The sequence below is a fragment of the Oncorhynchus mykiss genome, chromosome 30 (assembly GCF_057628025.1).
Source record: "Oncorhynchus mykiss isolate SJ-2025 chromosome 30, ASM5762802v1, whole genome shotgun sequence".
Taxonomy (NCBI): domain Eukaryota; kingdom Metazoa; phylum Chordata; class Actinopteri; order Salmoniformes; family Salmonidae; genus Oncorhynchus; species Oncorhynchus mykiss.
Window position 1 is genome coordinate 9,982,051 of NC_143051.1, and position 26,424 is coordinate 10,008,474.

At 47.5% G+C, this 26,424-nt stretch overlaps 1 protein-coding gene across 50 annotated transcripts in view; it reads right to left on the bottom strand.

Annotated features, from left to right (window-relative positions):
* The window catches only part of LOC110489370 (CLIP-associating protein 2), a 113,610-nt gene that overhangs the window by 35,556 nt on the left and 51,630 nt on the right, over window positions 1-26,424 (bottom strand). For 20 of the 50 annotated variants that reach the window (XR_016493494.1, XM_090227510.1, XM_090227506.1 and 17 more), the window contains 12 exons: window positions 23,038-23,108; window positions 13,565-13,702; window positions 11,638-11,714; window positions 11,093-11,331; window positions 9,914-10,049; window positions 9,653-9,723; window positions 8,902-8,961; window positions 7,494-7,571; window positions 6,774-6,941; window positions 6,455-6,495; window positions 6,104-6,253; window positions 1,849-1,947 (listed from right to left, as the gene is read on the bottom strand). Coding sequence is in view for 48 of the 50 variants with exons in the window: in XM_090227510.1 (XP_090083636.1) it covers window positions 1,849-1,947; window positions 6,104-6,253; window positions 6,455-6,495; window positions 6,774-6,941; window positions 7,494-7,571; window positions 8,902-8,961; window positions 9,653-9,723; window positions 9,914-10,049; window positions 11,093-11,331; window positions 11,638-11,714; window positions 13,565-13,702; window positions 23,038-23,108 (1,328 nt within the window). In the remaining 2 variants the exon portion in view is untranslated. Of the gene's footprint in view, window positions 1-1,848; window positions 1,948-5,147; window positions 5,172-6,103; window positions 6,254-6,454; window positions 6,496-6,773; window positions 6,942-7,493; window positions 7,572-8,901; window positions 8,962-9,652; window positions 9,724-9,913; window positions 10,050-11,092; window positions 11,332-11,637; window positions 11,715-13,564; window positions 13,703-23,037; window positions 23,109-23,282; window positions 23,663-26,424 lie in introns of those variants that run through there. The other 30 variants (XR_016493493.1, XM_090227509.1, XM_090227503.1 and 27 more) reach the window with 4 other exon arrangements.

Sequence of the window (26,424 nt, forward strand, 5' to 3'; positions counted from 1 at the left end):
TAGCTAGCTCCTCCCGGTGCAGAGTGAGTTCGCCAGCTAGCTCCTCCCGGTGCAGAGTTAGCCAGCTCCTCCCGGTGCAGAGTTAGCCAGCTCCTCCTGGTGCAGAGTTAGCCAGCTCCTCCCGGTGCAGAGTTTGTTCGTTAGCTCGCTCCTCCCGGTGCAGAGTTTGTTCGTTAGCTCGCTCCTCCCGGTGCAGAGTTTGTTCGTTAGCTCGCTCCTCCCGGTGCAGAGTGAGTTCGTTAGCTCGCTCCTCCCGGTGTAGAGTTAGCCAGCTCCTCCCGGTGCAGAGTGAGTTCGCTAGCTAGCTCCTCCCGGTGCAGAGTGAGTTCGCTAGCTAGCTCCTCCCGGTGCAGAGTGAGTTCGCCAGCTAGCTCCTCCCGGTGCAGAGTGAGTTCGCCAGCTAGCTCCTCCCGGTGCAGAGTGAGTTCGCCAGCTAGCTCCTCCCGGTGCAGAGTGAGTTCGCCAGCTAGCTCCTCCCGGTGCAGAGTGAGTTCGCCAGCTAGCTCCTCCCGGTGCAGAGTGAGTTCGCCAGCTAGCTCCTCCCGGTGCAGAGTGAGTTCGCCAGCTAGCTCCTCCCGGTGCAGAGTGAGTTCGCCAGCTAGCTCCTCCCGGTGCAGAGTGAGTTCGCAAGGCAGCTCCTCCCGGTGCAGAGTGAGTTCGCAAGGCAGCTCCTCCCGGTGCAGAGTGAGTTCGCTAGCTAGCTCCTCCCGGTGTAGATTGAGTTCGCTAGCTAGCTTCTCCCGGTGCAGATTGAGTTCGCTAGCTAGCTCCTCCCGGTGCAGAGTTCGCCAGCTAGCTCCTCCCGGTGCAGAGTTCGCCAGCTCGCTCCTCCCGGTGCAGAGTTAGCCAGCTCGCTCCTCCCGGTGCAGAGTTAGCCAGCTCCTCCCGGTGCAGAGTTAGCCAGCTCCTCCCGGTGCAGAGTTAGCCAGCTCCTCCCGGTGCAGAGTTAGCCAGCTCCTCCCGGTGCAGAGTTAGCCAGCTCCTCCCGGTGCAGAGTTAGCCAGCTCCTCCCGGTGCAGAGTTAGCCAGCTCCTCCCGGTGCAGAGTTAGCCAGCTCCTCCCGGTGCAGAGTTAGCTAGCTCCTCCCGGTGCAGAGTTAGCTAGCTCCTCCCGGTGCAGAGTTAGCTAGCTCCTCCCGGTGCAGAGTTAGCTAGCTCCTCCCGGTGCAGAGTTAGCTAGCTCCTCCCGGTGCAGAGTTAGCTAGCTCCTCCCGGTGCAGAGTTAGCTAGCTCCTCCTGCTGTATTTTGTCATGTTTTGGTATTACTATTGGCAGACCTGGACTCTTCACACCAACAACAAAACAATCAGTGGTGAGACAACAAAGCATGCAGAGAACACACCCCGTCTCACAAAAAAACACAGTGACCACGAGAGCAACATAATGGATCCGTCTAACCAACACACACACACACACACACACACACACACACACACACACACAATACCTGGTGTGCAATCTGATTCGTAGGAACCTAAGAGGTATAAAAAAAAAACATGTGCAGGAGCTTAATGTGACTATGAGGGATACCAGCAGCGACTACAGAAAGAGCGTGAATAACTCATCACACAAACACACGCTCAAATACACTTATACATCCACAGCAGTGGAACATTGTGTGTGTGTGAGGGACGCGGTATTCATTTGAGGCTCAAAAGCTGTGTGAACGTGTGTGTATGTATGTATGTATATGTGTTTAAGGTGTGTGTGTATGTATGTATATGTGTTTAAGGTGTGTGTGTTTAAGGTGTGTGTGTGTGTGTTTAAGGTGTGTGTGTTTAAGGTGTGTGTGTGTGTGTTTAAGGTGTGTGTGTGTGTGTTTAAGGTGTGTGTGTGTGTTTCTCCTTACGTTGTGACTGGGACACCATCTTGGTGCGGCTGCGTCCCCGGGAGTCCACGTGGCTGGCACTGGTTGCCGTGGTGAGAGGCTGCTTGGTCCTCAGACGACCTGAGGTCAGAGGTCATACTGTTAGACCGGACACTGACTGGACACACACTCTTCTTCTCACACTTTCTGAATAGAACAGAGACCACCCACCCTCCACTACTAAGCAATAAGCACTAGTCTAGAGAAGGTAAGAGAAGTACTACTGGAAAATACTAGTCTATATACACTCACGCACCTAACTTAGTCTAAACAGTAACTTGTATTACAGTCTAGACTTACAGTAAGTACTACTGTCTTACCATTGACTGACCTGACCCCTACAGTCAGACACAGAGGGGGGGGGGGGGGTCTGTGTCAGAGGTCCAAGATCATGTGATATGATTTAGCTCGGCCGACTAAAATGCCCAAATAATATCTGACTTTTACTTAAAACAACATCAAATCAGAACTTTGGGATTCTCTTTCTAGTTCCAGATATGAGGTAGAATTTGTGAATCATTTCAGGAAACAAGACGTAAAGTCGCTCGTCACTACGTCACAGGAGAGCTATTTGAACGTAAAGTCGCTCGTCACTACGTCACAGGAGAGTTATTTGAACGTAAAGTCGCTCGTCACTACGTCACAGGAGAGCTATTTGAACGTAAAGTCGCTCGTCACTACGTCACAGGAGAGTTATTTGAACGTAAAGTCGCTCGTCACTACGTCACAGGAGAGCTATTTGAACGTAAACATTCATTTTTGATCAAAATTGTTGTTTTTTTTGTTGCAGAAATGCCTTCTGGAACGTGTGAACGTTCATGTGCCTTAACAACAAACTTGTACGCCATCTGTAAATATGAATAAAATTGTTACAATTATGAACTTAGTTGATTTAGCCAGAAAAAAAGAAGCCAGGAACCTTCCCGCTAGCCATGACTGGCTGAAATAATGGATGGTCTGGACATGCCTAGAGATGAGTTCATGATTGGTCTGCCATGTAACACGCTTCTGTCTATAACATGAGCTGATCAGTGTGTGTAGGTAATCCCTTTAAAACTCAGCTATTATTCAAGATATCACAAAGAACGGCATTAGTGTTGGAGGACTGAGTTCTGAAATCAGTAGAATGTCCGGTGGAAGCAGAGTAAGACAGATGAGGAGATGGAGAATATTCTGGTGTTTGATTGAAAATTTGCGGAGGCAGTCGAAAAAGAGAACACACAGAAGGCTGTTGTAATCCGGAGACAGGTATTTTATACATCTTCAAACTAAGGGCAACAATGGCATCCGTGACAGAGAGGGAGAAGCATTCATCCATGCACACGGGTAAGAGAGTAGCTAGCTACATTTTTAGATATGATAAGTTTCTAATTTTGTCAGAAAGTCGTTTTCTGTTAGCTAGCTAGCTAATGTTAGCTGGCTGGCTCGCTAGCTAACGTTATGTGTATGATCTGTGTAGTAATATTATTCTTATCTCAGAGCCATTTGCATTGCTAGTTATAGCCTAATGTTAGCGAGCTAGCTAATATTGAACCAACAGTAGTTGGTTAGCGTTAGCTACCTGCAGCCTCTCCCTGATCAAGTCAAAGGAGATGATTGTGGACAACAGGAAAAGGAGGACAGAGCACTCCCCCATTCTCATCGACGGGGCTGCAGTGGAGCAGGTTGAGAGCTTCAAGTTCCTTGGCGTCCACATCACCAACAAACTAACATGGTCCAAGTACACCAAGACATCCAGGACCTCTATACCAAGCGGTGTCAGAGGAAGGCCCTAAAAATTGTCAAAGACTCAAACAACCCTAGTCATATACTGTTCTCTCTGCTACCTCACGGCAAGCGGTACCAGAGCGCCAAGTCTAGGTCCAAGCCATAAGACTCCTGAACAGCTAATCAAACGGCTACCCAGACTATTTGCATTGCCCCCCTCCCTCTTTTACGCCGCTGCTACTCTCAGTTGGTATCATCTACGCATAGTCACTTTAATAACATGGCCTGCACCAAAGTCAGATTAGGATATAACGTTAGGTCAACGAGACAGTGTCCAAGTTCTAAAATTCTCCGGTAGAACGCCCTGCTTTCATTTAGTCACAATCACAACCGTGCGCTATTTTCTGTAATTAGCTCGCAATTAACTTGTAAACAATGATCTTGTTGTGAGTTTATTTTACTGTAATATTGAATACAAATTAGCTGAAGTGAAGACCGTCGTCAGCTATATGATATGGTCATTATTTGAACTGGTTAGCCAGCTAGCTTAAGGTTAGCCAGCTAGCTTAAGGTTAGCCAGCTAGCGTAAGGTTAGCCAGCTAGCGTAAGGTTAGCCAGCTAGCGTAAGGTTAGCCAGCTAGCGTAAGGTTAGCCAGCTAGCGTAAGGTTAGCCAGCTAGCGTAAGATTAGCCAGCTAGCGTAAGATTAGCCAGCTAGCTCAAGGTTAGCCAGCTAGCTTAAGGTTAGCCAGCTAGCTTAAGGTTAGCCAGCTAGCTTAAGGTTAGCCAGCTAGCTTAAGGTTAGCCAGCTAGCTTAAGGTTAGCCAGCTAGCTTAAGGTTAGCCAGCTAGCGTAAGTTTAGCCAGCTAGCTTAAGGTTAGCCAACAAGCTAGAAATGAACCAAAACATTGTTTAGAAACTTGCTTTTTGTTTCCATGGTTTGCTAGATTGACATATACTAAATTCATTTTTAAATGGATGGGTATATTGGTGTTAAAATACACCAGTTATGCCGTTTTGCACCACAAGGCTGCTGATGTCCTGTAGTTTTTGTGTTTATACTTTTTCATAACGACAATGACAAGTTTGATGTCGTACGACAATAGAATGTTCATGATGTCACTATCGACAAGTGTCTACAGGCATGCCGAAAGACGTAGTATAAACCATAGTATAAACCTTTGGTTGTTTGGTACACAAGCGTACTGGGGATAAGGCTTAGGAGGGTGTGAACCATGCTGAATGAGTGGAGATAAAGAAGAGCTCTCCAGTAGGTGTACCAAAACATTTTAAAAGGCATTTTCTCAGAAGTGAAGTTACAAGTTAATCAAAAAGCAGAATTACTTTCCCATTGTTCCTAAAATTCAGTGTAGCAGAAGACCAAACTGAGTCGGTCGGTCACATTTATGGAATATGAGATGTTAGAGTACAGAGGAACAGCAGAGGGCGCCATGGTTACAGGGTTAACTCTTTCCTGTCCAGGGCCACTCCCAGAATACACAGGAAGGTGGAATTAAAAACATGAAGTGAGCGGGGAGGGGGGGGGGGGGGGGGGAGTGAAGGAGTTGATCTTACCATCTGTTTTATCTGAGGCATCATCTTTAGTGTGAGAGAGAGAGATGAGCGAGAGAGAGAGAGATGAGCGAGAGAGAGAGAGATGAGCGAGAGAGAGAGAGATGAGCGAGAGAGAGAGAGATGAGATGAGAGAGAGATGAGAGAGAGAGAGAGATGAGAGAGAGAGAGATGCAGAGAGGGAGAGAGATGCAGAGAGGGAGAGAGATGCAGTGAGGGAGAGAGATGCAGAGAGGGAGAGAGATGCAGAGAGGGAGAGAGATGCAGAGAGGGAGAGAGATGCAGAGAGGGAGAGAGATGCAGAGAGGGAGAGAGATGCAGAGAGGGAGAGAGATGCAGAGAGGGAGAGAGATGCAGAGAGGGAGAGAGATGCAGAGAGGGAGAGAGATGCAGAGAGGGAGAGAGATGCAGAGAGGGAGAGAGATGCAGAGAGGGAGAGAGATGCAGAGAGGGAGAGAGATGCAGAGAGGGAGAGAGATGCAGAGAGGGAGAGAGATGCAGAGAGGGAGAGAGATGCAGAGAGGGAGAGAGATGCAGAGAGGGAGAGAGATGCAGTGAGGGAGAAAGAGGTATAGTATCTATGTTAGTAACAGAACATAGTCCAACAGTGAATCATGCGGAACAACTAACAAATACACACTGACAGCACATATCTACACAAACACAGACATACAACACACATACAGGCAGCAAGCACACACAGAGCCACACTCAGACAAACATGGGAGACGAGAGAGGCAGGAAGTATATTCAGAAAGATGTTCAGCCCAGGTCCCAAAAGCACTAGGAAATAATTTTAACATTCAGCACCATACCCGTGTGTGTGTGTGTGTGTGTGTGTGCACGCGCGTGCTTGATTATTTGATAGACCATATCAGTCAGCTGTCTGTCACTCAGACTCATGTCTAAACTGCCTGTCTGATTGGTTGGCTGTCTGGTTTGATTGACAGCTTTCTTACCCAATGAGGAGTAGGAGCCGGGGGTCAGTCTCACTGGCCCCACCTGCCCGATGTGCCGCTGCTTAGCAACCGTTGCCGCATTAACATCTACATCGCTACGGGAACGCTGTAGGGAGCCCGGCGACGCCCCGCCCTTATGACCCGCCGGGACTGGGAGGGGAAGGGAGGATATATATATTTACACACACACACACAGCCACATACTATACAATCACTTTCTGGCACATAAAAGTGGATTCCCGAAAGTATGTAGGAAAATGAAGGGGTCTGGATACTTTCTGAATGAAACAAATAACGTACACGCCACAAAATCATGTAATCAATACCGGAGAGGTAGTGTGTGTGTCTCACCTCTTCCAGGAGCAGCTGACCATTTAGATGACAGAGGACGACTGGGAAAGAGAGAGCGAGAGCGAGAGCGAGAGCGAGAGAGAGAGAGAGAGAGTAGAGAGAGAAGAGAGGAGAGTAGAGAGAGGAGAGAGAGAGAAGAGAGTAGAGAGAGAGGAGAGCGAAGAGAGTAGAGAGAGAGGAGAGAGAAGAGAGAGAGAAAGGAGAGAGAAGAGAGAAGAGAGAGAGGAGAGAAGGAAAGGGCGAGAGCAGAATATTACTTTCCGGGTACCTCTGAGCCCCTCCTCTCAAAAACGTATAGTTAAAGGTCAGGGGTCATTACTTAAGGCTCTCCTGTGATGAGGAAGAGGAGCGGTCGCTCTGAGGAAGAGACGTCACGCTCCCAGAACTCTTGAGAGACGATTGGAGGCTCTTCTGATAGGACGGCTCTAACGAGTTGAACAGAGAGTCTGCCTCCCCCGGGAAATGGTTCCTAAGACCCCAGTATGCCCTGAGAGAGAGAAATAATGTGTGAGTATGTCTGTAGGAAAATGTGTGTAATGCTGAGTGCGTGTGTGTAATGCCGAGTGTGTGTGTGTGTGTGTGTGTGTGTAATGCAGAGTGTGTGTGTGTAATGCCGAGTGTGTGTGTGTGTAATGCCGAGTGTGTGTGTGTGTAATGCCGAGTGTGTGTGTGTGTGTGTGTGTGTAATGCCGAGTGTGTGTGTGTGTGTGTGTAATGCAGAGTGTGTGTGTGTGTAATGCCGAGTGTGTGTGTGTGTGTGTGTAATGCCGAGTGTGTGTGTGTGTAATGCCGAGTGTGTGTGTGTGTGTGTGTGTGTGTAATGCCGAGTGTGTGTGTGTGTGTGTGTGTGTAATGCCGAGTGTGTGTGTGTGTGTAATGCCGAGTGTGTGTGTGTGTAATGCCGAGTGTGTGTGTGTGTAATGCCGAGTGTGTGTAATGCTGAGTGTGTGTGTGTGTAATGCTGAGTGTGTGTAATGCTGAGTGTGTGTGTGTGTGTGTGTGTGTGTGTAATGCTGAGTGTGTGTGTGAGTATTCTTACTTGCGGGCCTCTACTCTGGCCTCTGCGTCGGCATCTGCAATTCCCTTCTTAATGCTGGCGACCATCACCGCTGTATGTCTGAGAGACAGCGAGACAAACTATTAGACCTGGTTACTGATCAAAACCTTAGAAAAACCTTGACAAAGACGTCTGAGAGACAGCGAGACAAACTATTAGACCTGGTTACTGATCAAAACCTTGACAAAGACGTCTGAGAGACAGCGAGACAAACTATTAGACCTGGTTACTGATCAAAACCTTGACAAAGATGTCTGAGAGACAGCGAGACAAACTATTAGACCAGGTTACTGATCAAAACCTTGACAAAGATGTCTGAGAGACAGCGAGACAAACTATTAGACCAGGTTACTGATCAAAACCTTGACAAAGACGTCTGAGAGACAGCGAGACAAACTATTAGACCGGGTTACTGATCAAAACCTTAGAAAAACCTTGACAAAGACGTCTGAGAGACAGCGAGACAAACTATTAGACCTGGTTACTGATCAAAACCTTAGAAAAACCTTGACAAAGACGTCTGAGAGACAGCGAGACAAACTATTAGACCTGGTTACTGATCAAAACCTTGACAAAGATGTCTGAGAGACAGCGAGACAAACTATTAGACCGGGTTACTGATCAAAACCTTGACAAAGATGTCTGAGAGACAGCGAGACAAACTATTAGACCTGGTTACTGATCAAAACCTTAGAAAAACCTTGACAAAGTACAGGCTCAGTGAACACAGCCTTGCCATTGAGAAGGGTAGACAAAGGAAAACCTGGCTCCCTGTAGAGGAAAGGCTGTGCAACCACTGCACCACAGCAGAACCTGTCTCCCTGTAGAGGAAAGGCTGTGCAACCACTGCACTACAGCAGAACCTGGCACCCTGTAGAGGAAAGGCTGTGCAACCACTGCACAACAGCAGAACCTGAGACGGAGATGCATTTCCTGACAAAATGTCAAAAATATAAAACAATTAGAGAGTGTAATTTCCCCAAATTTGAAACCCTAATTCAAGGTTTCAAAGACCTCTCTGATGAGAGGAGGCTACCCGTCCTGTTGGGGGAGGACGCAGAGAGATGTGGGTTGGCAGTGCACTACATTGCTGCCTGCCATAAGATGAGGGACAGTGTCTGACAGACCAACCAACCTGCACATGTCCTCTATGCTAATTGGTATTGTTGAATATATGTTTATTTTGACACGTGGTTATTGTTGTTAGTGATCGTTAGTGGGGGACAATCTCGATTATTACTGTTTTAACTAATGTTAATATTGTAAATTAATCATTTCATTTACAGAGTGCGCTTTGGCAATATGTACATCACTACGTCAAGCAAATAACACGCAAATAAGATTCTACCAAGAGGTCCTTTGGATTCTGAACAGTGTGTTGAACTCTCACCTCTCCAGAGTCTGGGTCTGCCACTCCTGTAGCAGCAGGTCCAAGAAGTCAAAACATTTCCTGAGGGAGGAAGAAACATCATCATCACTACAATCCTCTTCATCATTACTACAATCCTCTTCATCATCATCATCATCACTACAATCCTCTTCATCATCATCACTACAATCCTCTTCATCATTACTACAATCCTCTTCATCTTCATCACTACAATCCTCTTCATCATTACTACAATCCTCTTCATCTTCATCATTACTACAATCCTCTTCATCTTCATAATTACTACAATCCTCTTCATCTTCATCATTACTACAATCCTCTTCATCATGACTACATTCCTCTTCATCATTACTACATTCCTCTTCATCATTACTACATTCCTCTTCATCATTACTACAATCCTCTTCATCTTCATCACTACAATCATCTTCATCATTACTACAATCCTCTTCATCTTCATCATTACTACAATCCTCTTCATCTTCATCATTACTACAATCCTCTTCATCATGACTACATTCCTCTTCATCATTACTACATTCCTCTTCATCATTACTACATTCCTCTTCATCATTACTACATTCCTCATCATTACTACAATCCTCTTCATCATTACTACAATCCTCTTCATCATTACTACAATCCTCTTCATCATTACTACAATCCTCTTCATCATTACTACAATCATCTTCATCATTACTACAATCATCTTCATCATCATCATTACTACACTCCTCTTCATCATGCTCACCGTCTGACGGCCACAGACTTGCAGGTGCAGTTACTGGTGATCAGGGGGATGAGTCTGGGAACGTGTGTGTGCTGCAGAGACAAATACACAAAAGGTCACTTTATTATCTGTGGTATGTGGGTGTGTGTGTGTCTCTGTGTGTGTCTCTGTGTGTGTCTCTGTGTGTGTGTGTGTGTTGTCTCTGTGTGTGTGTGTGTGTGTGTGTGTGTGTGTGTGTGTGTGTGTGTGTGTGTGTGTGTGTGTTTTGATGGTCTAACTCACCCGTATGATGAAGCGTATAGCAGACGCCCCTGAAGTGGCCATAACCTTGGCACAGTTAGGGATGAGGTTGAACAGGACAGGAAGAATGCCCTCAGCACCATGGTCAAACTTATTACCCAACACTGTCGACAGGTGGCTGGAGAGGGGGAGAGCGAGAGAGAGAGGAAGAGAGAGAGGAGAGAGGAAGAGAGAGGAGAGAGGAAGAGAGAGAGGAGAGAGGAAGAGAGAGAGAGAGAGAGGGGAAGAGAGAGAGAGAGAGGGGAGAAGAGAGAGAGAGAGGGGAAGAGAGAGAGAGGGGAAGAGAGAGAGAGAGGGGAAGAGAGAGAGAGGGGAAGAGAGAGAGAGAGGGGAAGAGAGAGAGAGGGGAAGAGAGAGAGAGAGAGGGGAAGAGAGAAGAGAGAGAGAGAGGGGAAGAGAGAGAGAGGGGAAGAGAGAGAGAGGGGAAGAGAGAGAGAGAGCGGGGGAGAGAGAGAGAGAGAGGGGAGGAGAGAGAGAGAGAGGGGAAGAGAGAGAGAGAGGGGAAGAGAGAGAGAGGGGAAGAGAGAGAGAGAGAGGAAGAGAGAGAGAGGGGAAGAGAGAGAGAGGGGAAGAGAGAGAGAGGGGAAGAGAGAGAGAGGGGAAGAGAGAGGGGAAGAGAGAGAGAGAGCGGGGGAGAGAGAGAGAGAGAGGGGAAGAGAGAGAGAGAGAGAGAGGAAGAGAGAGAGAGAGAGAGAGGGGAAGAGAGAGAGAGCGGGGGAGAGAGAGAGAGAGGGGAAGAGAGAGAGAGAGAGGAAGAGAGAGAGGGGAAGAGAGAGAGAGGGGAAGAGAGAGAGAGGGGAAGAGAGAGAGAGGGGAAGAGAGAGAGAGGGGAAGAGAGAGAGAGAGCGGGGGAGAGAGAGAGAGAGAGGGGAAGAGAGAGAGAGGGGAAGAGAGAGAGAGAGGGGAAGAGAGAGAGAGGGGAAGAGAGAGAGAGGGGAAGAGAGAGAGAGGGGAAGAGAGAGAGAGGGGAAGAGAGAGAGAGAGCGGGGGAGAGAGAGAGAGGGGAAGAGAGAGAGAGAGCGGGGGAGAGAGAGAGAGAGAGGGGAAGAGAGAGAGAGAGCGGGAGAGAGAGAGCGGGGGAGAGAGAGGGGGATTAAGTGTCCCTTCCATTGTTCTTTTTGAGAAGTAATGTCCAAAGATGTGTGTGTGTGTAGTACTCACGCCACAGTGATGCAGGCCTCTCGTACCACCTGTGATCGGAGGTCTTTAGCTGACAGTTTGAACGCTCCGTCCAACAGCCTCAGGTGTTGGTAGAAACACTCGTACTCCGTTGCCCCGGCAACAATCAGCGAGCGGATCTTCTTCATTGCAGCGGCTCTCTGGTCCCAGTCATGTTTGTCATCAGAACAGATCTCTCTGATCTTATTCAGGTTATCCTCCAGGTCACGAGACGAGTAGATCTGACACAGAGAGAGACCAGAGACAGACGAGACAAGAGACAACAGACGAGACAAGAGACAACAGACGAGACAAGAGACAACAGACGAGACAAGAGACAACAGACGAGACAGACGAGACGAGACAGCAGACAGACGAGACAGCAGACAGACGAGACAGCAGACAGACGAGACAGCAGACAGACGAGACAGAAAAGAGACAGACGAGAGAAGAGAGAGACAGATTTATTTCACACTAGTGATGGTACACAAACTGTCTAGTCTACAATGCTTGCAGTCCCGGTACTAATGCATACTAGCGTGTGTTACCTGTACTGTGGGGACGTCAGTGAAAGATTTGATGAAGTCTTCTTCATCGATGCCCCCGGTTCCATCCTTAGACGCACCTAGAGACAGAGAGGTCAGAGAGGTCAGAGAGGTCAGAGTATCCCCCAGTCTGAGTGACACTATAAGTTGTCCCACCCAAGCACTATCTGACCTGTTTCAACTATACTATTGATGTACTAGAGCAGGGCTGTCCAATCCTGAGAGAGACCCTGCTGTAGGTTTTTAACTCCAACCCTGTTCCTGGAGAGATACCCTCCTGTAGGTTTTAACTCCAACCCTGTTCCTGGAGAGATACCGTCCTGTAGGTTTAAACTACAACCCCACAACCCTGATTGTAACTAAACTGATTCAGCAAATTATTTGAATCAGGTCCACTAGATTAGAGGAGTTTAAACCTACAGGAGGGTCTCTCTCCAGGAACAGGGTTGGAGTTAAAACCTACAGGAGGGTCTCTCTCCAGGAACAGGGTTGGAGTTTAAACCTACAAGAGGGTCTCTCTCCAGGAACAGGGTTGGAGTTTAAACCTACAGGAGGGTCTCTCTCCAGGAACAGGGTTGGAGTGAAACAGACCCCTTCCACACATCTCCCACCCGATACAGAACCCTCAACAGGGGTGGGATGGTTCATCATCTCTATAATTTACATCTCTTTCAGGCAGAACTAAAACAAGCCTGAGAGATCAAGCCCAGATGGAGCCACAGAGAAGTGACTGATGATGACAGATGGAGCCACAGAGAAGTGACTGATGATGACAGATGGAGCCACAGAGAAGTGACTGATGATGACAGATGGAGCCACAGAGATGTGACTGATGATGACAGATGGAGCCACAGATATATATGACTGATGATGACAGATAGAGCCACAGAGAAGTGACTGATGATGACAGATAGAGCCACAGAGAAGTGACTGATGATGACAGATAGAGCCACAGAGACGTGACTGATGATGACAGATAGAGCCACAGAGATGTGACTGATGATGACAGATAGAGCCACAGAGAAGTGACTGATGATGACAGATAGAGCCACAGAGAAGTGACTGATGATGACAGATAGAGCCACAGAGAAGTGACTGATGATGACAGATAGAGCCACAGAGACGTGACTGATGATGACAGATAGAGCCACAGAGACGTGACTGATGATGACAGATAGAGCCACAGAGAAGTGACTGATGATGACAGATAGAGCCACAGAGAAGTGACTGATGATGACAGATGAAAAAGCTCCTGTGTAGCGGCCAGAAAAACTCCTCTTCTGTCAGTATGTTCTGCTTACTCATCTAGCCCAGGATGTTCCCCAACATCCCCTCCCACCACACACTATTTGTTATGGGGTGCAGAGAACATGTTGTTGTTGTTGCTGCAATTCTATACATTTATCCATGTCTAATGTGTAGTCATGTGATATGAGAAATTCAAAACATTACAACAAAATATGAGCCAATTTAGTTTTTTTAAACTAGCTACAAAACATTAGCTTTAATGACGTGTTCATTTGATTTTTTACTCATATATATATATATATTTTTAACTGCACTGTTGGTTAAGGGCCTGTCACTGTAACTGTTGTATTCAGCAGGTGACTAATAAAGAAGGTATTTAATTTGATCTGGCCATTACCCAGCTCAGGGTCAAAGGGTCACAGGGTCAAAGGGCGTTGTGATGAATACAGTTAGTGTTTTATAATTGGACGTCTCAGCAGTCGTGTTTTAGTCATCAAGACTAACGAAATTAAATCAAAAGAGACTAATGATAAGAAATTAAATCGAAGGAACTTTATTTGCAAAATGTTAATTTTATCACAGTGTGAGTAATCCCGAGTTAATGCTACCAATGACGTATCAATTGTCTTTCTAAGAGGTAAACAAGGCTGGACTTCCATGTAAACAGGATCCCGCCTCTTACCTCCGATCTTGGAAGCCGTAGTGTTGGGTCTTCGTGCAGCAGAGGACTCTGCCGACTTCTTGGGGACCTTGGGGACCTTGAAGGCAGCCTGAGCACGGTTCCCATCTGCACTGTCTGCATCATCCTCAAAACTACGGTCTGAGAGAGAGAGAAATGGATAGAGACAGAGAAATGGATAGAGAAAGAGAAATGGATAGAGAGAGATAAGCAACATTCTTATCGTACTTCTACTATTTCCCTAAAGTAGTTAAAGAAAGAAGATGAGGAAGGGGGGGGAGGAGAGATGAGGAAGGGGGGGAGGAGAGATGAGGAAGGGGGGGGAGGAGAGATGAGGAAGGGGGGGAGGAGAGATGAGGAAGGGGGGGAGGAGAGATGAGGAAGGGGGGGGAGGAGAGATGAGGAAGGGGGGAGGAGAGATGAGGAAGGGGGGGAGATGAGGAAGGGGGGAGATGAGGAAGGGGGGGAGAGATGAGGAAGGGGGGGAGAGATGAGGAAGGGGGGGAGAGATGAGGAAGGGGGGGAGAGATGAGGAAGGGGGGAGGAGAAATGAGGAAGGGGGGAGGAGAAATTAGGAAGGGGGGAGGAGAGATGAGGAAGGGGGGAGGAGAGATGAGGAAGGGGGGAGGAGAGATGAGGAAGGGGGGGAGATGAGGAAGGGGGGAGGAGAGATGAGGAAGGAGAGATGAGGAAGGAGAGATGAGGAAGGGGGGAGGAGAGATGAGGAAGGGGGGAGGAGAGATGAGGAAGGGGGGAGGAGAGATGAGGAAGGGGGGGAGAGATGAGGAAGGGGGGAGAGATGAGGAAGGGGGGAGAGATGAGGAAGGGGGGGAGAGATGAGGAAGGGGGGGAGAGATGAGGAAGGGGGGGAGAGATGAGGAAGGGGGGAGGAGAAATGAGGAAGGGGGGAGGAGAAATTAGGAAAGGGGGAGGAGAGATGAGGAAGGGGGGAGGAGAGATGAGGAAGGGGGAGGAGAGATGAGGAAGGGGGGAGGAGAGATGAGGAAGGGGGGAGGAGAGATGAGGAAGGAGAGATGAGGAAGGGGGGGAGGAGAGATGAGGAAGGGGGGAGGAGAGATGAGGAAGGGGGGGAGAGATGAGGAAGGGGGGGAGAGATGAGGAAGGGGGGAGGAGAGATGAGGAAGGGGGGAGAGATGAGGAAGGGGGGGAGAACTAAAGAAGGGGGGGAGAGATGAGGAAGGGGGGGAGAGATGAGGAAGGGGAGGGGGAGAGAGGAGAGGAGGGGGGGTGGGGTCTTGGCTGAAGAAAAGAGTCAGTGTTGATCAGTCATCAATAGTAAACAATAGAAACAGTGACAGCATCTCACACAGCCAATACTCTCCCTCTCCAACACACATGCACACACCCAGCGGCACAACCATCACTAACAGTGAATTAGAGGTGGGTGGTATACTGTATTTTACTATATACTGGTAGTGATGCACGGACCAGTTTGGGCACGGACCCACACACAGTCAAAATGCAGAACATCGAAAAATATGCAATTTGAAACATGTCACCTGCGTTTCATATCAGGGACATATCAAAATAAATTTGAGCAACATCATTAATCAGATGACAACAGAAGTGCAACTATCTGGCAAGCAGCCAAGAAAATGAGCTTTACAACAAAGAAAGCAAGGTCCTTTTTTTTGCAAAAACGATGCATGGCCAGGTTTATCTTTGAAAGGATGTAGCCAGATACATTTTCAAATGTTTTGCTTGTAGTTTATTTAGCATTTTAACTTGTTACCGGAGACAAAAATTACACTGGAAGAAAAGTAGCCTCCACATCAGTCAGAGCGGTCTGGTGATCCAACGATGACAGCGAAGACATTTCATCTGAATGGAGGCGTGTAAATGAAGAACAAAATGAGTCCTTCCTTCGTGGTTTGGCGCGAACACAGACTGAAGCGGAATTCACAATGACAAGCATTTTATATCTGTGTTTACAAAACGCAGAAAGATATTTATGTTTTTTATGTTTTTTCTTTTCTGCATGAAAGAAAATGCAGTCCTGCATTAACATGACCCCTGGCACAACCAACACACCCACCCCAACATCATCAAAACACACCCCACCCCCCCCACCATCATCATCATCATCCAAACACACCCACCCAACCCCCCCCACCATCATCCAAACACACCCAGCCAACCACCCCCACCATCATCATCATCATCCAAACACACCCACCCAACCCCCCCCACCATCATCCAAACACACCCAGCCAACCCCACCCCCACCATCAAACACACCCAAATAACCCACACCATCAAACACACCCAAATAACACACCCAAATAACCCACACCATCAAACACACCCAAATAACCCACACCATCAAACACACCCAAATAACCCACACCATCAAACACACCCAAATAACCCACACCATCAAACACACCCAAATAACCCACACCATCAAACACACCCAAATAACCCACACCATCAAACACACCCAAATAACCCACCCCATCAAACACAACCAACCCACCCCACCAAACACAACCAACCCACCCAGCCCTTATTCACACAAAATGAACCCAGCACTAATGTATGCTCTTTCAGAAACACACAGAGTGCCCAGCCCTGCACTCACAGTCACAGATGCGTTTGCAGATGAGGCGCCGCATACCTCCAGTAGGGCGTGGTTTTGGGGCGCCACCTTCTTCTCAGACCCGTACCCCAACACACCCCCCCGCACCCCATACACACACCCCTCAAAACAGATCTACACACACACCTTACTGCCATCCAAAAAACACTCCACCCATATCATTGATGGCATTTTCTCTCGCTCTCTCCCTTCCTCTCTCGCTCACGCTCTCTTCCTCTCTCGCTCTTCTCCCCACCTTCCCTCTGCGGTCAGGCAGCCAATCAGCGCAGCGACGACATCATGCTGTAGCAGCCAGTGCGGAGGAAGGGGAGAGAGTGTATGTGTGTGTGTGTGTGTAAGTGAAGCCCCTGAAAAACTAACATGGTTTCTCTAGCCTCCCTCACAGCAGCTAACCTAAGCTCATTAACATCAATACACACACCCACACAGAGGCAATGATAACTTCACACACACACACACACACACACACACACACTACAAAGTGCCTAATCATATTTCACATATTGTGATATCCATAGAACTAAGACCTCCACACACAGAGAGAACAAAAGGCTGAGTGGGTCGTGGTGGTGTAGAGATCAGATCAGGAGGGAGAGGAGACCGAGGGGAGGAGTGTGTGGGTTATAACTGGGCCTCGGGCTCTCTAGACACGCTACACACACACACACCTAGCCACGCTACACCTAGCCACGCTACACACACACACACACACACACACCTTGCCACGCTACACACACACACACACACACCTAGCCACGCTACACACACACACACACACACCTAGCCACGCTACACACACACACACCTAGCCACGCTACACACACACACACACACACACACCTAGCCACGCTACACACACACACCTAGCCACGCTACACACACACACACACACACACACACACCTAGCCACGCTACACACACACACACACACACCTAGCCACGCTACACACACACACACAAACACCTAGCCACGCTACACACACCTAGCCACGCTACACACACACACACACCTAGCCACGCTACACACACACACACACACCTAGCCACGCTACACACACCTAGCCACGCTACACACACCTAGCCACGCTACACACACCTAGCCACGCTACACACACCTAGCCACGCTACACACACCTAGCCACGCTACACACACCTAGCCACGCTACACACACCTAGCCACGCTACACACACCTAGCCACGCTACACACACCTAGCCACGCTACACACACCTAGCCACGCTACACACACCTAGCCACGCTACACACACCTAGCCACGCTACACACACACACACCTAGCCACGCTACACACACCTAGCCAGAGCTGTGAACCTTGATGTGATAAATTGAGGATGTGAGGTCAGTAGTCTCCATCAGAATTATTCACAGCTCTGTTACATCAACATAAGCACCCATGTGCACACACACACACACACAGAGGAGTGTTTCCATGGATACGGCTGCAAGAGATTCCCTCCATTTCAGAGTGAAATAGACAGAAGAGTCAAATAGACAGAAGGAAAGAAGAAAGGTCAAGAGTCCAAGAGCCCGAGGCCCAGTTATAACCCACCTGTCTAGAGAGCCCGAGGCCCAGTTATAACCCACCTGTCTAGAGAGCCCGAGGCCCAGTTATAACCCACCCGTCTAGAGAGCCCGAGGCCCAGTTATAACCCACCCGTCTAGAGAGCCCGAGGCCCAGTTATAACCCACCCGTCTAGAGAGCCCGAGGCCCAGTTATAACCCACCCGTCTAGAGAGCCCGAGGCCCAGTTATAACCCACCCGTCTAGAGAGCCCGAGGCCCAGTTATAACCCACCCGTCTAGAGAGCCCGAGGCCCAGTTATAACCCACCCGTCTAGAGAGCCCGAGGCCCGGTTATAACCCACCCGTCTAGAGAGCCCGAGGCCCAGTTATAACCCACCCGTCTAGAGAGATCGAGGCCCGGTTATAACCCACCCGTCTAGAGAGATCGAGGCCCGGTTATAACCCACCCGTCTAGAGAGATCGAGGCCCGGTTATAACCCACCCGTCTAGAGAGCCCGAGGCCCGGTTATAACCCACCCGTCTAGAGAGCCCGAGGCCCGGTTATAACCCACCCGTCTAGAGAGCCCGAGGCCCAGTTATAACCCACCCGTCTAGAGAGCCCGAGGCCCAGTTATAACCCACCCGTCTAGAGAGCCCGAGGCCCAGTTATAACCCACCCGTCTAGAGAGCCCGAGGCCCAGTTATAACCCACCCGTCTAGAGAGCCCGAGGCCCAGTTATAACCCACCCGTCTAGAGAGATCGAGGCCCGGTTATAACCCACCCGTCTAGAGAGATCGAGGCCCGGTTATAACCCACCCGTCTAGAGAGATCGAGGCCCGGTTATAACCCACCCGTCTAGAGAGCCCGAGGCCCAGTTATAACCCACCCGTCTAGAGAGATCGAGGCCCGGTTATAACCCACCCGTCTAGAGAGATCGAGGCCCGGTTATAACCCACCCGTCTAGAGAGCCCGAGGCCCGGTTATAACCCACCCGTCTAGAGAGCCCGAGGCCCAGTTATAACCCACCCGTCCAGAGAACCCGAGGCCCAGTTATAACCCACCCGTCCAGAGAGCCCGAGGCCCAGTTATAACCCACCCGTCTAGAGAGCCCGAGGCCCAGTTATAACCCACCCGTCTAGAGAGCCCGAGGCCCAGTTATAACCCACCCGTCTAGAGAACCCGAGGCCCAGTTATAACCCACCCGTCTAGAGAGCCCGAGGCCCAGTTATAACCAACCCGTCTAGAGAAATCGAGAGGCTGCTCAGGCAGAAATAAAACCATTATAATATATATATATATATAATCCGCTGAGAACCTCACACACAAAAATGCCACCCAGCAACACATTTGGTGGAGCATTGTAAGAAAAGCCTGCATGCAAGCGCACACACACAGAAAACACTGAAATGTTTACAATGCTCTGCCAAATGAGTCTGTGTCCACAGGGGGGCAGCACTAGCCTTTATATGTACATCACTAGACCACACAGACAGCTACTGTAAATCCCTAGACCATACAGACAGCTACTGTAAATCCCTAGACCACACAGACAGCTACTGTAAATCACTAGACCACACAGACAGCTACTGTAAATCCCTAGACCACACAGACAGCTTACTGTAAATCACTAGACCACACAGACAGCTTACTGTACATCACTAGACCACAGACAGCTTACTGTAAATCACTAGACCACACAGACAGCTACTGTAAATCACTAGACCACACAGACAGCTACTGTAAATCCCTAGACCACACAGACAGCTACTGTAAATCCCTAGACCACACAGACAGCTACTGTAAATCCCTAGACCACACAGACAGCTTACTGTAAATCACTAGACCACACAGACAGCTACTGTAAATCACTAGACCACACAGACAGCTACTGTAAATCACTAGACCACACAGACAGCTACTGTAAATCACTAGACCACACAGACAGCTACTGTAAATCACTAGACCACACAGACGGCTACTGTAAATCCCTAGACCACACAGACGGCTACTGTAAATCCCTAGAACACACAGACGGCTACTGTATATCACTAGACCACACAGACAGCGAGAGCAAGAGAGAAGAAAAAGCTAAAACAGATTCACTCAAACTATCCCCAGACAGACACAGAGATGCTACGGCATTCAGAAACCAGCCAAGAAGATCATCAAGGACCTCAGCCACCCAAACCACGGCCTGTTCACCCTGGTACCATCTAGAAGATCATCAAGGACCTCAGCCATCCGAAACCACGACCTGTTCACCCTGGTACCATCTAGTAGATCATCAAGGACCTCAGCCACCCAAACCACGGCCTGTTCACCCTGGTACCATCTAGAAGATCATCAAGGACCTCAGCCATCCGAAACCACGACCTGTTCATTCACCCCACTACATCTAGAAGATCATCAAGGACCTCGAGCCACAACCTCTTCACCCCGCTAACCTCTAGGAGACAGTACAGGTGCATCAAAGCTGGGACAGCGAGACTGATTAAAACAGCTTCTATATTTTTTTTTTTTTTTTTTTTTAACTTAACCTTTATTTAACCTGGCAAGTCAGTTAAGAACAAATTCATATTTACAATGACGGCCTACCGGGGAACAGTGGGTTAACTACCTTGTTTTAGGGGCAGAACGACAGATTTTTACCTTGTCAACTCGGGGATTCGATCTAGCAACCTTTCGGTTACTGGCCTAAAACTCTAACCACTAGGCTACCTGCCACCCCAGGCCCTCAGACTGTTAAATAGTCACCACTAGTCGGCCTCCACCCAGTACCCTGCCCTGGCCTTAGTCACTGTTATTATCCGGCTACCACCCGGTACTCTACCCTGCACCTTAGAGACTGCTGCCCTGTGTACATAGAGTCATTGAACAAGGGTCACATTAATCATGTTTACATACATATGAAGTGAGTAAAACAGTATATACTGTATTCTAGTCAAGGCTCATCCTATATAACTACTGCTGTCCACTTCATACGTATATACTGTATTCTAGTCAAGGCTCATCCTATATAACTACTGCTGTCCACTTCATACGTATATACTGTATTCTAGTCAAGGTTCATCCTATATAACTACTGCTGTACACCCCTTTTCTGTTCAAATACTGTCTATAAACACTATTCACATACTGTCTATACTGTCTATAAACACTATTCACATACTGTCTATAAACACTATTCACATACTGTCTATATACACTATTCACATACTGTCTATATACACTATTCATATACTGTCTATGCGGTCTTTACACACACACACACACACACACACACACACACACACACACACACACACACACACACATACATACATACATACATACATACATACATACATACATATATATATGGCTACCACCCTGTAATCTACCCTGCACCTTAGAGATCATTCTGAAAAATACAAATAAATTAAGAAATATCATATATTTCGGTCTCGGACATTGCTTGCTGATATTTCTTAATTTATTTGTATTTTTCAGAATTATTGATTTATTATTGCTAGATATTACTGCACTGTTAAGAGCTAGAAACACAAGCATTACATGAATTGCACCTGCAATTACATCTACCAATCTGAGTACGAGGACAATAAACGTTGATTAAGGGTGTGTGTGTGTGTGTGTGTGTGTGTGTGTGTGTGTAGTAATCTGTTCTAAACTGCAGAATCACATCTTATAAATAGCAACACAAGTTAGACATTTTCACAGCTGGCCAGGAAGTAGGCCAATGTGACAGACACAGCTCTAATCCACACAAACTGTCTGGCTCGACACTACACACGGACAAAATATCAACAGCATTACCAAGACAATACGCCATAGTAGCTGAAAAGGCTCTACAAAAATAAATCAAATCAAAATGGATTTATAAAGCCCTTCGTACATCAGCTGATATCTCAAAGTGCTGTACAGAAACCCAGCCTAAAACCCCAAACAGCAAGCAAATGCAGGTGTAGAAGCACCGAAAGGTGTAGACATGCCATAAACATGCCTTGATAGCAAAATTGCTGTAACAATGCCATAACAATATGTTTAAATACAGTACTATGAGGAAGGATGATTCTCTTGGGTTGTCTTCGTTTTGGAGATGGACGCAATACGATGGAAATCTGTGAGACTTGGAAACAAGGAGATGAGGAGAGGAAAGAAGGATATGAAACAAGGAGATGAGGAGAGGAAAGGAGGAGAAGACATTCCATTTCCAGGTCAGAGAGAGAAAGTGGGAGGAGCCAGTGGCAGTGACACACCCACACACTTTAAAATGTGAGTTTCAGTCCCAAAACCAGTCTAACTGAGAGACAGAGAGAGCGAGAGAAAGAAGAAAGCCAAAACAGAATGACTCAAACTATCCCCAGACAGACATTGTAAGGCACTCAGAGACCGGCACGAGTATCTCCCCAGTATGATTTCACTCCAGAGCAAAAGTACACAGACCATCCCTCCCTCGTCCCCGACAGCCATAGTAACAGTGTACAGAAATTCTTCTCTCTCTGGTTTCACTCTGGCTGCATCCTGCTTTTCTGTGGTCTGATTGGCTAAATGTGTGTGCTGTGTCCTCAGGTTGGAGCTTTGAGTTACTGTTTTTCAGGGGGAAAACACAGAGTCTGGTTTCTTCATATATACACAGAATGAGAGGTACATCTAACCTTTCAGTGTCTCTGTATGTAGATCAGGGGCCCAAAGCTCACTGCCCTCTCTGGAGGGATCTGAACTGAAACCCTTCGGGGGTCCCAGGGTTAATCCCAATCAGCCCATGCTGCCACTGGAGACGGTATCATAGCAACCATACCCTCACACCCAGCCTCTAACCTCTTCAGAATAAACAAACAGTGTAGAGAGACTGACTAAGGAACAGACAGATTACAAAACTAATAAAATACAACACTGCAGACAACTGAAGACAGATGGTAGACCACAACTGCAAATCTTTATAACCAAACTACAATGTAAAAACCAAACTAACTAACTTAGAAATTGCCTATAAACCAAACTAGAGCCAAACTACAACTGTAGAGCCAAACTACAACTGTAGAGCCAAACTACAACTGTAGAGCCAAACTACAACTCTACAGCCAAACTACAGACGACCCAACTGACAGATAAGAACAGGAGTTCTGGTGTTGCTAGGCAGGGATCTGGTCCAAGCAGATGCCAGATATCTGAAAACTCCTGAGAGATTAGACAGGTAATCCTATTGGGCAGTCTTTAACACCCCCCCCCCACAAACACACAGGATCCGTCATACCACATCTCCTGCTCCATACGGGCATAAAAGGACAAACATCAGAGAAAGCCAAGGTGAAGAGGTGGTGAGGGAGGGACTCACCGTGACTGGGGCTGAGCGCCATGTTCCCAGAATTCAAAGCTTCGTCAAAACGCCCATATATTGTCTGTAACCTGTAGACAAGAGACGGGAAATGTCAGAATACACACATCTGCATGCACAACAACACACAAGTGTAGCACATATCGATGCACCTGTTTGCAACAACACACACCATCCTCAATGTCAAGGTTGACATGAAAAACAACAAGACCAGAGCAAAAACACACGTGTGTGTGTATACACACCGTCCTCTTGGCAGTCAAAACCCCTGACGGCTTAGCTCTCCTGATTTCTGATGATTAGCGTAGTGCCAGGCTCCTCAACTGCAAAGCAATTCCACACCGCTCAACAATTAGCCGACATTATCATTTCCATATTGATTAATGCTCTGAATTAGCATAGTGTAGCCTAGCCGTTATCCAAATAAGAGTAGCAGCAGCATTTCCATGTGGGATGTTTAATGGGTCGGCGTGTTGCTACGTAGCGTAGCGGTAGCTCCCATACTAGTGTCACACGAGTCCTCTGCTCTTTGTATCCAACATGGTGCAGTGACTCACAGAGACGGAGGGAGAGAGGGAGAGAGGGAAGAAGGGAGGAGGCAAGAAAGGGAGGGGGCAAGAGAGGGAGGGGGAACGGGGGAAGAAAGAAACAGGAGGAGAGAAACTCATGCTTTGAGTGTATTTTGCATGACGTGCCGTGAGAAAACATTACTTTTTTAAAACTGCTCTAATTACTTTGGTGACCAGTTTGTAATAGCAATAATGCACCCCGGGGGTTATATTGGACATATACCACCCCCCACCCCCCCCCCCAATCGACATCCAGTGATGGGAAATGACCTGCGAGTTTAATAAAAGGTGAATTATAAAACAACTTAAAACATTATCCCAGTTTAATATGCTGCTTGTGTTCCCATGTCAGCTAAAATAGAACTCCAGGTTTTGGTCATGGAGAAAAAGCACATGGCTAGTTAGTTATTGTCATGGAGAAAAAGCACATGGCTAGTTAGTTTTGGTCATGGAGAAAAAGCACATGGCTAGCTAGTTAGTTAGTTTTGGTCATGGAGAAAAAGCACATGGCTAGCTAGTTAGTTATGGTCATGGAGAAAAAGCACATGGCTAGTTAGTTATGGTCATGGAGAAAAAGCACATGGCTAGTTAGTTATTGTCATGGAGAAAAAGCACATGGCTAGTTAGTTTTGGTCATGGAGAAAAAGCACATGGCTAGCTAGTTAGTTAGTTTTGGTCATGGAGAAAAAGCACATGGCTAGCTAGTTAGTTATGGTCATGGAGAAAAAGCACATGGCTAGTTAGTTTTGGTCATGGAGAAAAAGCACATGGCTGGCTAGTTAGTTATGGTCATGGAGAAAAAGCACATGGCTGGCTAGTTAGTTATGGTCATGGAGAAAAAGCACATGGCTAGTTAGTTTTGGTCATGGAGAAAAAGCACATGGCTAGTTAGTTTTGGTCATGGAGAAAAAGCACATGGCTAGTTAGTTTTAGTCATGGAGAAAAAGCACATGGCTAGCTAGTTAGTTAGTTTTGGTCATGGAGAAAAAGCACATGGCTAGCTAGTTAGTTATGGTCATGGAGAAAAAGCACATGGCTAGCTAGCTAGTTAGTTTTGGTCATGGAGAAAAAGCACATGGCTAGCTAGTTAGTTTTGGTCATGGAGAAAAAGCATGGCTGGCTAGTTAGCTACAGCAGGTTCTACCATTTCACAATAGCCTAGAATCACTAGTTATTACTTATAAACAAAATACCTTTTGGGGTGGATTCTTTTGTTTTTTAAAACCTTTTTTTAACCTTTAGGCAAGTCAGTTAAGACCAAATTCTTATTTTCAATGACGGCCTAGGAACAGCGGGTTAACTGCCTGTTCAGGGGCAGAACGACAGATTTGTACCGTCAGCTCTGGGATTTGAACTTGCAACTTTCCGGTTACTGCTCTAACCACTAGGCTACCCTGCCGCCCCAGTCACTGAGTCACAGTCACTGAGATTATATTTGGTTATCAATGCAAAAATAGATTACTTTGACAAATGGCCAATAGACCAGATCAAGGAACCAAGAGACAACACTGCCTCCACAGCTGTGGAAGGAATGATACTGCGCGTCTCAATATTCAGGAAGTACAAAATTATTCGGCCATCAGATTTGCCACCAATGCTCTTTACATAGGACTGCACTCTATTCTCCTCTGTAAACTGGTCATCTCTGTATACCCGTCGCAAGATACACTGGTTTATGCTTATTTACAAAATACTCTTAGGCCTCACTCTCCCCTATCTGAGATATCTACAGCAGCCCTCATCCTCCACATACAACACCCGTTCTGCCAGTCACGTTCTGTTACAGGTCCCCAAAGCACACACATCCCTGGGTCGCTCCTCTTTTCAGTTCGCTGCAGCTAGCGACTGGAATGAGCTGAAAGGATGAGGGCTGCAGTAGATATCTCAGATAGGGGGGAGTGAGGCCTAACACTCAAACTGCACAGTTTTATCTCCACCTCTTCATTCAAAGACTCAATCATGGACACTCTTACTGACAGTTGTGGCTGTTTTGTGTGATGTATTGTTGTCTCTACCTTCTTGCCCTTTGTGCTGTTGTCTGGGCCCAATAATGTTTGTACCCTGTTTTGTGCTGCTACCAGGTTGTGGTGCTACCATGTTGTTGTTATGTTGTGTTGTTATGTTGTGGTGCTACCAGGTTGTTGTTATGTTGTGACCATGTTGTTATGTTGCTACCATGCTGTCATGTGTAGCTGCTTTGCTATGTTGTTGCCTTAGGTCTCTCTTTATGTAGTGTTGTCTCGTTCTGATGAGTTTTGTCCTATATTTTTTTTAGTCCCAGGCCCCCGTCCCCGCAGGAGGCCTTTTGCCTTTTGGTAGGCAGTTTAATGTAAATAAGAATGTGTTCTTAACTGACTTGCCTCGTTAAATAAAAATAAAAATGTTGAATGCCGGAGCGTATTTTGTAACGAAAAAACGACATTGCAACCTTCCATCTTCGTAGTGTGGATTACCTTTACATAACCTCAGACAGAAAGAAACACACACACACACACACACACAGGGGAGGGGCTTTGGCGCTGCCAGCACAGGGAACGAAAACTGCCGCTCCCTCCTCTTCATCTCAGCATATTTACTCCCTCTGTCTCTCCCTTTCTCACTCCTTTCTTTTCCTAAGAATGTCACATTTATCATAGATATCCCTTCCTCCTCTCCTCTTCCTCCCCTCCCTCCTCTCCTCTTCCTCCCATCCCTCCCTCCTCTCCTCCCATCCCTCCCTCCCTCCCATCCTTCCCTTCCTCCTCTCCTCTCCCTCCCTCCCATCCTCCTCTTTTCTTCCTCCCATCCCTCCCTTCCTCCTCTCCTCTTCCTCCCATCC